The following is a 13,444-nucleotide window of genomic DNA, read 5'->3' as shown; positions in this document are numbered from 1 at the left end:
TGTTTAAGAATTAGAAGTTCTGCGTAATTTGATTGTGATTTTTGTTTTTCCTTATGAGAGACCACCTCATTAACTGACCGATGCTTGTTTTACCATTGGTTCCACTTTAGTTTAGTTATCCATTATAAAGCATCTATTAATAGCCTATAAATATTTTAGTAGTTATGTTAATAATATTATAAATTATCATTAAAAGACTTGAAATGTGTTCCTGTTATTTTTTTTTTGTCTTATCAGTGTTGAAAATGTGTATACAGTAGTCTTTTAGAACATGTACACTGTTAATAGTTGCTTACAACAGATATCTAAACTAAAGCGTTATTTTACTGTTATTATTTTACCCTTCATGTTCAAACCTCTGCCACCCATGAATAAAATTACCAACATACACTGAAAAAAGTATAACATTGATGTTGTTCATTCAACGTAAATTTTCTCTTTCAAGCAATTTAAGATTAGTCATTTAGTGTTGTAGCTTGAAATATTTGGTTTCAGATCTCAATCAAAGTAAAAAAAATTAGTTTGTACCAAAGTAAGTTATGATGGATTGAATAAACATAAAAATCCTATTTCAATTAACCTAATATTTTAGGTTGTTCGTGTGCTGCGTGGAACGGGCTGTTTGTATATTCTTCCGGTCAAACTTTCCAGCGTGCTGGCTTTCCAACTGCCAAGAAAGAAGAACACTTTCCCGAGTGGAGTTGACGTGGCTATACAGGTCCGGTCATTTTCAGCAGCAGAATTTTATAACGGAGGATTTCTGGTAAGTAACCCTGTTTCTCAACTGTTAATTTTAAGTATAAGAACTTGTAATAAAACATACTTTCAAGAAAGCTGTAGAAACTTTGAATAATCTTTTGTTGTATAATTAAGATTTACACTGCAAAATGCTTGTGTATTTGCACTAGATTTTTAAATAAATGTAAAAAGTACAGCATTAGAATGTGTTATGTTCATAATATTTCTAATAGCATAAAAACAGGTTACGACCAATAAACCGTTTTAAATTGTAACAACTTAAAAAATAGATTTACTTCAGTATAAAACAAGTGAATTGCACCCAATCACTCAAATGATTTGCCTCAACTTAAAAATTGTGGGTTCAAGAAGATAAAAAGAATTATATTGGTTCAGATTGAAAATATTAAGTGTGAATCATTACCTTAATTATTTTAAGTTGAATGGAGGTTATACTTTTTTCAGTGATCTTGTTTTCATGAAAGACGTTCACATTGGTCATAGATTTGCACTAACCTGATGTAGACCCCCTGAAGGCTTGGGTATTTAAACCAGAATCTTGAACAACACCTGGGAACTTGTGAGACCTCGGCAGACCAGCTAGTTTCATCAGAGCCTATTTATTGTGTCATAGCTAAGGTGATTCACATTTAGGATTCAGTCATTTTTGATTGATTGATTGATAGATAGATAGATAGATAGATAGATAGATAGATAGATAGATAGATAGATAGATAGATAGATAGATAGATAGATAGATAGATAGATAGATAGATAGATAGATAGATAGATAGATAGATAGATACTTTATTAATCCCAATGGGAAATTCACATTATCTTTTATAATGGTTTCCACTTACAGCTTTACAGCATTTGATTTGATTCTCAGCCCAGCTGTTTTTTCTGCATATTCTGGTTTTCTACCACATCTCCACATCTACCACATTGGGCAGAGTGGTGGCTCTGAGGCTAAGGATCTACACTGGCAATCGGAAGGTTGTCATTTTGAATCCTGTAAATGCCAGAAGTGATACCACTCTGTTGGGCCCTTGAGCAAGGCCGTTATCCTGCAATTGCTCAGTCCAAGATATGAAGTTAACCTGCATCCAGCCCTGTAAGCAGGTCCTCCAGCTGGCAGGGAAAACTCTGAGGGTTGGTGGCAGGATTGGCAAAAAACCTCACACTATTCCATTTAAAATAGTGCTGAGGTATCACCAGTTGCACAACTGCACTCAGGCCCTAATTTTGGATTGTGTGGTGGGTGCGGCAATGTGCTGTATCAGTGCATGCTCCCATCCTCTCTCTCTACCACATCTCAAAAAGTGCAGTAAATTGGTGATTATAAATGAGCTTGTTGTGGTTTACTGTGTGTTGATGTTTGACCTTTGATGACTGATACCTTTTTTAAAATTGTCACCTGCCATGCACTCTGGGTTAAAAAAAAATGGATGGCTAGATGGCTAAAAAAGATGGCTAGATAAACACAATTAACAGAGACTAAGATACAGGTTGTATTACGAGCAAACCTCCTCTGCTTCAACAATTTTTTAAAAAGAGGGAATGAGTAAACACAGATTATTAAAAATGAATATAAAAGTTTGATGAAAAAAGAGGTTTCGAAAATCATAAGCTTTGTAATCTGTTTAGAATGTGGTAAAAAAAAAAAATCACCTGCTTATTGTGCCAGTCTATTAAGTTGTTAACAGATAAACTGTCATTAGCTGGAAGCAGAGTACTTGTTTCAGAAATGTCTTTATTAGTTTGTGAAGCCTGTGTACCATCCAGGTTAAGTAAAAGGGAGGGCAAATCAGAAAATGCATATGTCACTGGAGATCTTTTTTCATTTTTGGGCGAGGTCAGTCTTATCTGTTGTGACTTGGTAAGAAGCACTTTATAGGATTCAGCCAGTCTCTCGCTATATCTAAAAAGAGAAAAGCACAAATCGGTAATGAAAACACATCTGACTTCCTGGCATGTTTTAATATATGACAGTAAAAAGTAGAATAGCAATGTTCACATTTTTGCCTAATACTTATGAATGTATTTTAAAATAAACACACTTATGAATGTATTTTAAAATAAACACTAGATCAGGGGTCGGTGTGTTAAGCGTGGCAAGCAGAACAATTTTCAATGAAACTCTGATTGAACTGAAATACAGTAAAAACATATATTTTAATTACATTAATTTCGCACCTACATTTTGCAAAGGCGACTCACATGTAAACGGAAAACACGTGTTCAGTGCTAGCCGTGGTACGTTAACACAAACCTCGCTATTATTAAGTAATATACTGCCCTACAATGAATTCATAAAAGACAAGAACTTGATGTTTGCTCTTTTCAAGACTCTTGGACGAATGAATATGGATTTGTACAACAAAAGGATCGTGCTGTGTGTGCGTCATACTGTGAAAGTGTCGTGTGTCGTACGTCAAGTGTACAAGGACATTATCAAACTAAACATCAGTTCACATTTAAAAACACTGATGAGAGCTTTTAAAAGGGCTGTTTCTGGCTTTAAGAAACAAAGAACTTATTTTAGTCGAATAATCGGAACCAAAAATAAAGCCACCGAATGTAGTTATACAATTGCTTTGCATTAATGGGTTAAAAGATCTTATTAATAATAAAAAATGATTAATCATAGTAGAATTCTTGATAATTTTTTCTTATTCAAACTATGTATTTTGTATTGAAAAAACTGTAATTTATAATTTGTAATACAATTTTAAATAAATGTTGAAAATTAAAATTTGACAAAACATTCTTTTCACATTTGATCCTATGTATTTCAAAATATTGAATCACCAATAATATAAGATCTGGTTATAATGGTCTTCAAAAGTATGCCCATTATAACCGGACCAATTTTGATACTATATATAACAAAATTGGAAGAATTATGTTGGCACATGGAATAACATTGTAACATAGGTTTGGCACGACACCACTGAAAGGTTGCCAACCCCAGCACTAGATCATTTATTGTTATAGTGAGTCTGTTTAGCTGAATTCATAAAATGCAAGTTTTCACTAGATACAGTCTCCTATGTTGCAAACAGTAAAAGTAATCAATAGTCTATATACTACTTTGGGCTTTAAATGGCTTTGCAGTCACATGTGCTCCATTTCTGTTATAGTTAAACATTTACACGTAGATTTAATTTACATTTATATACAGTATGTATATAAATAAACGGATTTACGTTATTGTCAGTCGCTATATGACAATGACAAAAATCATAATTTTTAAGAAAACTAGGGGGCTTTGCGACCCCCCCACCACTTTGCGTCTCTGCCACTTGCGTTGTGAAAAGGGGAGCTGAACGCACCCCAAGGAGATGCGCTCGCTCCTCCGACACCCCCTCTTAAACAGTGATACAATGGGAAACGCATACAGTTTTTTTTTTTTTTACCTCCTCTTTGCTCAAACAACTGCTGGCTTGCTGCTGCTGCAGTGCCGTGTGATCTACATTTCGCACAGAGCACTTCTGTCATATCACCTATGTTCATATATTCGATCTCTTTTCGCTTTTACCTTTTCATCAATATCACATTGAATTTTGATTCCATCATGACAACGCAACATATAACTTTCCGTGAGTGAATATCATTTCTTTCTCTCTCCATGAAATGCCTCTGACATAACCACGCAGGACTTTTCCAAATCTCTTTGCATAAGCTCTTGTCTTGTGTGGCTTCCAGTCCCGGGCGTGGTTACATCGCTTAGCACGAAGACTCGTCTCGCGGGACATGAAATTGTCTCTGAGACAATCAAGTCCCGTCTCCTTTAAAGATTTTTTTTATAATAGAGAGATAAGGCATAGGAACTTTTTAAGTGCAAAGTCTTCAAACTAATTTCAGGAAAAAGGGCAGAATTCTTTTCAAGATTTCAGGATTCATTCAGGATACAAGTACAATATGTAGTGAAATGTGCCCTGAATAAGCCATGAGACTGTGCAATAAAGTTAAAAAATAAATTAAATTAAAAAAGATTTTAAAATTATATATTGAAAATATATAGAAAAAAGTATGTATTCAAATAAGCATTACAATTATAAACAAGATTTGAATAGTGTGCGAATATAGTAGAGTAGAATATCAATGAAATATAATTGCAGTTTGCTTAATGTGCTTAAATGACAGTGGGGTACAGAATTCAGTTTGTGTTATAATGAACAGTTTTTTTACAAGATAAAACAGATTCAATGGATATTGATATAATGGATAGTTCAACTGAAGAGACAAGAGGCATGAAAAGTACATATATTGCAAGTATATATGATGATGTGCTACCTTATTGGCCTCAAAATATATTTGAAGGATTGGAACCAATCTTAAACCAACCAAAATTCTCTAGTATAATTAATAATATAAATTCTCTAAAAGTTAGGCTAAGAGTTATTTTTCTCCGATGTTCAAGTGTTTTGTTTTTCGTTGCTTACTTTGAGGTGTGAGTTTCTGAGCTGGCAATGTGCCTAAAAAAAATCACCATTATTAGGGAACATTTGCATCTAGTAAAATACTCTTAATCAAATGAAATTGTGCGCATCTTTTACTTATACATCTTTCATGCGATTCTGAATGAGTTCATAACTTATCCTTTGATTTTCTAAGACAATAAGTAACTATGAATGAAGGAAGTGAATTGATAAAATGTTATGGTCTCTATTTAAATAACTTCAAAATTGGTAAATACATTCAGGATACATGAAAGGAAAGAGAAGGTGCATTTTCATTATCAATTATGACTGACAAACTGCCTATAGAAAAACAGAAAAGTGGAAAGCTGCAAGCAACTTCAAATGGGATCTTGCAGCTTGGGAAAACTTTATTAAAAATGCAAGTACAACTAATAAGACTTTACAAAGTAATATAAATATATAATTATTCATAACTTTGTAATAAATCATTGTCATAATAACAGTAAAAAATGAGTGGAAAAAAAGAACAAAACAAAATGTATCCAGAAACAAAGTAACTGAAAAGAGCATGAAGAAGTATTTATGAAATTCATAAAAAGAAAGTCTAAATTAATAACCTAACTTATGTTTTATTTTGGTAGCAAATTTTACACCCTCAGCATTCTTTCATTTTTGAAGGATGAATATAAAAAGTAACACCTGGCTGTAGCAGGTCCGTGGAGAACATCTAACAATGTGGAACATCTTGTCAGTAAGTAGTTTTGCTATGGTACATACATCTGGTTAATACCATATTCAGGACTGAGTGTGGGGAAAGGACACAAAAGACCTGAGATTATCAAGAAAGTCTGGTCACAAAAAAAAATGGCCTATTGCCTTTAAAAGAAAACTGATTGCAATAAAAGTTCAGCAGTCACTGGAGGTCTCTACAGACTGAACTGAGTAACCAGACATTAGAATTGCTTTTTGATTTCTCTCTTAAATATAATTCCCTTGATATACTGTTAAAAGCACACCATTTATCATGCTAGCTTGGAGTAAAGTATGACCCATTACAGGGAACATTTTGTAGGCCAGATCTTATTGCAAAGGGACAATTTAGAAACTTTAGAAGTGTATTTCACAAACTGAAAGTAGGTAAAGTGCACCTACCCCTTCAGTTTTTCTTCCAAAGCTTTGCATCGATCCATTTCTTCTACATACAGAACTTTGTATAGTCGTAGTTCAAGCTCAGTCTAAATCATAAATGCATAAAACATTACAAATTATTTAACTTAATATAACATCTCAAAACACCTAATATTCGCAATACAATTTGTAAGTATGTACACACATGTTTCTATATTATTTGCTCTTGCCTTAAAGATCTGTAATTAGTATAAATTACCTACAGTGCTATAAAATCACAGACATTTCTACTGTATATCCTTAATCCCGTAAAAATAATGTGTGTTCCTGTATAGGTTTTCTTACTTTTCCACTGAAAATCTACATCTCCGAATGTAGATCGGTGTGCGCATGGAGAATAGTAATGATCTTACGATGAACATTTGTTTCAGGGTAAAGTACATCAGACGCACAATTTCAAATGCCAAGTAACTCTCAGTTGAAACATATATGCCTATCAGCTCTGATTGCTATAATCGAAACAGTGGGATGAGCAAACAGTAAACATATACAAATATCTGTAATGAACAGTGCATGGTATTTACTCTTTTGTATCATTTAAGTTTAACTTTCTTTGCGCTGGCAGTAGCAAATGGTGAGCTATTTCTCTATTGTATAACTCATTAATTTTTTTTTAAATCATGTTAACATAAAACGATTCTCTTACAAAGGTGGTGCAACTTGTTAGACAGCATAGGATGGATTAAGAGTTCCGCAGATGATTCACCAGAATATTTTTCATATGAAGAACAAATATATGCAACATATGGATAACAGAGACAGCAGTCAGGGCCGTTCTTAGGCATAGGCAAAGTAGGGGACTTCTCGTTTAGCCGTAACCAAATACAACTTTCAGGTCCATATTTCAGGAGTGCAAATGTTTTCAGTTGGCGGAATGATCAGTATGGTTACGCGTGAGCAGACAGGAAACAGTAACGACAGGCAGCATCGACGGTGACTGTGGGGCCCCAATGGGAGATCAGTTCACGCTCCTCGTCTGCCAGGATGTCTGCGCAACAGATCGATCATAATGGCAGTTGAGCACAAAGTCATCAACTCCCTCGATTATTCAGACTTAATCAAAGACTTTGCAAAAATGAAAGTACGCAAGGTGTTTTTACATTAAAGGTTTGATTTACATGCTACATTAGATATAGTCAGTAGGTTCCTTTGACATATTCCTCTCAAATCTGATATACAGTATATAATCATAAAATGATAAGCTATACATCACTAATTATTATTCATTTATACGGATAAAATAATTATCATACATTCATATGGATAGAAACAACAGGGCCCCGACAGGTACCTTTGCTTAGGTTCCCAAAAACCTAAGAACGGCCCTGCAGTAGTGATGAGCACTCACTGATTGGAGTTAAAAACCATAATCTGTGTTTAACACAACTGAATCATCAATGGACAGATGCTTGTTAATTTGGTAAGACTATTAGTTGTTAAAGATACCCCACCATGTACTACTGCTGAACAGTGTGCCACCTGTTTTGACTTGCTTCCATTGCTAGTCAAGTATAAAGTGTATTTTTCCAGCCATGACTCCCATTTTTAAACACACTGTACTCATCTTTCATAAAGACAACATCTTGTTATTGCATCTGAGACCAACAAAAAATATTTTTCTTAAGTCTTTAAATACTAAGGAGAATTACATTTGGCTTGCAAAAAATGAGGGAAGAACATACCACATTTTCATGCTGACTTGCGTTTTGCAAAGCAGTTATCTCCTTGGCTTGTTTTTCAACACAAACTTTCAGTACACAGTTTTCACTCTCCAGTCTGAAATATATTTTTTTACAGATGTTATTTCATCCTAAAGGCATGTAAATCACATTTTCTTCCAACACTAGACTTTTTAAAAACCTTTCCGTGTCTTTAAGAATGCAATTTGGAATTAAAATGAATATTTATTCATCATCTACAGTCTGTCATATGCACTATGCTGAATCTGTATAAAACATTTATGTAATGGTTAAGGATACAGAAATAACATTTATTTTCCAAACCTTTCATTTGTTCTAGTGTCTATATTTTATTTCACAAATTACCTCTCTATGCTTGTTTTCAGATGGCTGATTTTGGTCTCCGCAGATATAACCTCTTCATTTTTCTGAGTGTGAGCCTTGTCCTTTTCAATAATTACTTTTTCCATTTCCTCAATTTGCTGGTGGGACTGAATATATTTATTTTCCAATTCCTGGATCTAATGTAATAAAAAATAGTATAAACGTAATATCTTGGTGCTGAGCTGAGCACAGCTCACTCTCTCGATATTTCCTTCTTGTATGAGTTGGTAGCTGCTATGATGATCCTGTTTTGTGTGCATTTTGGTGGCTAGCCAGTCCAGGACCATTCGGCCTTCATTTGCAGTCTGCGTACAAATCATCTGTGTGCTTCTTCTGCTATTTCCCACTTTCCTTCTCCAGCAATGCCATATGACAAATGGTAGCATTACAGATTGCCACTAGTCATGTGACATTGGTCACAGCTTGCTCGGCCACCACTGCCACAGTGACATCTTCACATAGATGGTTACAGTCCCCTATGACAATCTCACCCAGGACGCTTGGAGAATACAGTGTGCTCACCTTCTGCTGACAGGTCATTTGTTGTGGTTGCTCTTCTGATGCACAATAAAAACTAATAAAGAACAAACTACTGGCTACAAAGAGTGCAAGGTGCTCAATTTTCTCTTCCTCTACGCTGTAGTAGTATTGTCACATGTACAGAGTGCAGTGGAATTCTCACTTCCATGTCTGACCATCATGACCTTCAAACTAAAAGAAGTGGGTGTTCAGGGTGATGTTTGTGGATGGGGGCAAAATTGGTTCAGACACAGAAAGCAGAGGGTTATGGTGCAAGGAACCTCATCAGAATTGGCTGATGTTAAGAGTGGTGTTCCACAGTGCTAAAGCCACTGCTATGTTTAATATATATAAATTATTTGGATAGGAATATAAGTAACAATCTGGTTAAGTTTGCAGATGATACCAAGATACAGTAGGTGGAGTGCAGATAATCTACAATCAATTGAATTATTACAGAAAGACTTTGACAGGTTTGGGAAGTTTTATGGCAGATGAAATTTAACGTCAGTAAATGTAAAGTATTACACATAGGGAGTAAAAATGTTAGGTTTGAATACACAATGGGAGGTCTGAAAATTGTGAGTACACCTTATGAGAAGGATTTAGGAGTCATAGTGGACTCAACACTATCAACTGCCAGACAGTATTCAGACGTCATTAAGAAGACTAACAGAATGTTAGGTTATATAGCACGATGTGTGGAGTACAAGACCAAGGAGGTCATGCTCAAACTTTATAATGCACTGGTGAGGCCTCGTCTGGAGTACTGTGTGCAGTTTTGGTCTTTGGGCTACAAAAAGGACATAGCAACACTAGAAAAGGTCCAGAAAAGAGCGACTAGGCTGATTCTAGGGCTGCAGGGGATGAATTATGAAGAAAGATTACAAGAGCTGTGCCTTTTCAGTTTAAGCAAAAGTTTAAGCGGAGACATGATTGAAGTGTTTAAAATTATGAAGGGAATTAGTACAGTGGATTGAGACTGTTATTTTAAAATGGTGGCAAAAAAAAAAACCAAAATGGTGGCAAAAAATGTTTAATAGTAACTGAAAATAATAATAAAAAAAAAATAAGTGCAAAATATGCACTTTATAAAGCCCAAAATAAAACTATGAACAAAAAGAAGCTGAAAGAAGTGCACCATACACTTGGTCATAACAGCTGGGGAGCTAATATGTATTCAATTCAACTTATTCAAATACCTTACATGTGCAACTGAAAAGTATTTCCTGCTATTCCTATAGATGCAGAAACATCAAAATTGTAACAACTATACAGTACACATTAAGACAATATAGTGCTGCAGCCAATGGGACTCAACAAAGTTATAATAATAAACAATACCGTATCAAATGAATAATATTTCAAGCAGTTAGAAACTGCATGTAGAGAATTTCATAGTCAGACCTTAATTCATTTTCTCAATAAAAAGAAACAAAAAATAATGTTGAATAAGTGTCTCCTTCCAACACAATATTATTTAGTTCCATTTAATTGCAAAGTTGCCACAATTATGTTTTGTACTATGTGTAAAGTGCGAATATAAGGGCAGCTTCTATAACAAAAGAAATTGGGTTATTTCTTCTATTCCATCAAAAAAAAATAAAACATCTCCTATTTTTCTGTCATTTAAAGACAAAATTTGGAAAGTGACAAATATCCATTTTGTTGAATTGTAATGCCAAGATATTATACAGTGACATGCAAAATTATTCAATCCCCTTGAAAATTATCATACTTTTTCTGCATGACAAAAGATTTGTATGCATATTTATCCATTCAGTATTTTTATGTAAACTCTCATGCTGTAACGATACATTTCTAAAGTTAAAATAAACCATTTTAATTTAAATTGAAGAAAAAGCAGCATTCTGCTGATGTGGGAATTAAAGTAACTGAAATGCACAAGGCAGGAAATGCCTACAAAAAATATTGACGAAATTGAATGTCCCATTAAACACTGTTGGATCCTTCATCAGAAAGTAGAAGTTTCATCACTGCACCCAGACTCTTACTAGAACAGGCCATCCCTCAAAACTAAATATCAGAGCAAGATGTCTTCTGGTGAGAGAAGCTATTAAAAATCCAACAGTCAATCTCAGAAATCTGCAATGCTCTTTGGCTGAAACTGATGTTAAGGTTAATGGTTCCAGAATTTTGAGACCTCTCCATAAAACAGACCTTTATGGGAGGTTAACAGCAACAAAGAAGACGTTCCTTAAAAAGGTTCACATAAAAGCACGTATGGCATTTGCTACAAAGCATGAGAAAGACCCAGTTAAGATGTGGGAGAAAGTTTTATGGTCAGATGAGACCTAAATAGATTTTTTTGGTCAGACTTGAAAGAAGTATGCATGGCGTAAAACTAACATGCGTACGGTGAAATATGTGGTGGCAACACCACGCTATGTGCTGGGACTAAGAATCATGTCAGAGTTGAAATGACAATGAAGGGACACAAATACCGCACAATATTGCAGAAGAACTTCTTCCCTTCTGATATGAACCTACAGCTTTGAAGAAGATTCATCTTTCAACATGACAATGACCCAAAGTATAAGGCCAAAGTGACACTGGAATGACTCAAAAACAGAAAGGTGAATATTTTGGAATGAACAGGTCAAAGCCCAGGGGCCTCATGTATAAACGGTGCGTACGCACAGAAATGTTGCGTACTCCCGTTTCCACGCTCAAATCGCGATGTATAAAACATAAACTTGCCGTAAAGCCACGCACATTTCCACGGTACCTCATACCGTGGCGTACGCAATTTCTCCGCTCGGTTTTGCAGACTGGCGGCACCCAGCGTCAAAGCAGTGCTACTGTTCCTGTGTGGTCACCCTTTCTTTCTTAGACCCACATTCCTGACGCGGCTTTATAAATACACTGAAATTAACTGCATATTGTTTATTAGTGTAATGCATCTGATTGTAATTAACCTGTAGCAATATAATGGTCCAGGGAATAGCCGTAGTATTCCAAATACCACAACTGCTTTAGCGTTGTTACTCTCACTGCATCTTCTTCTTCTTTCAGCTGCTCCCGTTAGGGGTTGCCACAGCGGATCATCTTTTTCCACATTACTCTCACTGCACCACTCGGAGTATTTATATCACTGTATCTGAGTAGGGAATCACAGCTGCAGCTGATCGGAAAGAGAATTATCGGTATACAGTTTCAAGCACACGCTGCCTCAGAAACCCGGCAAAATGCGTCAAAGCCTTTCCTGTACGTACCTCGCGTTTCAGAAACAGTTTCATTCCAAGAACTATAAACGCACTCAATCAGTCCATCAAGTGCTCCTTGTAGAACTGTTTGTACTTATAAGTACAATTACCTCACTGTAAACTTGCACTACAGTTATAATATTGCACAACCTGCGCCTCTTTATAAAGCGCGTATGATGACGATATAATTTTTAGGATGAAATGCAGCAAAATATGTTGCTTATAGTATACAGATAAAACTTTAACTTTATTTAAATAATCTGTATTGTTAATAATTAAACATGTGAGGACACGGTGCCACAACGCTAGCTAGTTCACGGATAACTCCTGCCTTGCGCTGTATTATTGCTGGTGCTGACGTGACACTGGAAGGATAGAGGGATAGAATAATTAAACATGTACTACTAAGATATTTCAATGTTCCTTAAAAGTTTTGAAGAATCGGTATTCTAAGCTTACAGATGGCTTAACGTCTATTGCAGAGCTGATTGTGTGGCGATTGGGTATTTGGAGAAAGAAAAGTAAGGACAGGAATTGGAGGTTAGTATGTTTGAAAGAGACAGTACTTCTGTAATAAATTATTTCATCGAAGGTTGCACATGGCGCAGCAAGCCTCTTGCGTGAGATATGAACAAGCACTGAGCCACTGTGTTCCCATGTTTAGTAAAACGCTTTCATTCCTATCATCATGAAAAAGATATCACGTATACATCTCAGTATTTTAATTATTCAGAGAGCTGTAATATCACGAATGCAATGGATTCTGTGTCCTGTCGGAGAAAGAAAAAGAACGGAAGCACGTAGTGATTTACACACATAGAGCACATAGAAGATCAAATACAGAACAAAGCATTTAACGTGCTACTTCAGAAACTAGTAAAATAAACGATTTTAAGATGAAGTTTATAATGTTCTACTTTAATGACAAAATAAACTACGTGATTAAAGTGGAAATTTCGAGATTAAAGTTGACATTTCGTGCTTTTTTCCCACTGTGTGCCTATTTTTTTTCTCTGTACCATAATAAGCTTTCATATGACACTTAGACGGTCCGCTACGAGTCGCCTTTTCATGCCGACTTTGATATGTGACAACTTCATTTTTATTTCGGGCACTGTGCAACTTTGTGAACTTGAGCTTTCGAGTTTCCCTGACACTATGTCACTCGAACAACTTCCTTTTGTTGATTATACCACTGTTTAAACCAACAAATAGTACGTTTTTCCTTTGCCTCCACTTGGTATTTGCTGAAATTTTTATATTTTCCCCCATGCTTTTCCCA

General features: G+C 35.3%; 1 protein-coding gene across 1 annotated transcript in view; it reads right to left on the bottom strand.

Annotated features, from left to right (window-relative positions):
* Nucleotides 1–13,444, bottom strand: part of LOC114653127 (POTE ankyrin domain family member D-like) — a 72,481-nt gene that overhangs the window by 9,962 nt on the left and 49,075 nt on the right. The window contains exons 12-15 of the mRNA XM_028803293.2: nt 8,399–8,553; nt 8,036–8,129; nt 6,318–6,400; nt 2,410–2,659 (exon numbers count right to left, since the gene is read on the bottom strand). Of these exons, the coding sequence (XP_028659126.2) occupies nt 2,410–2,659; nt 6,318–6,400; nt 8,036–8,129; nt 8,399–8,553 (582 nt within the window). The remainder of the gene's footprint in view (nt 1–2,409; nt 2,660–6,317; nt 6,401–8,035; nt 8,130–8,398; nt 8,554–13,444) is intronic.

The sequence above is a fragment of the Erpetoichthys calabaricus genome, chromosome 6 (genome assembly GCF_900747795.2).
Source record: "Erpetoichthys calabaricus chromosome 6, fErpCal1.3, whole genome shotgun sequence".
Taxonomy (NCBI): domain Eukaryota; kingdom Metazoa; phylum Chordata; class Cladistia; order Polypteriformes; family Polypteridae; genus Erpetoichthys; species Erpetoichthys calabaricus.
The sequence above is the reverse complement of the archived record's forward strand: the minus strand, read 5'-3'. Positions and strand labels throughout refer to the sequence as shown.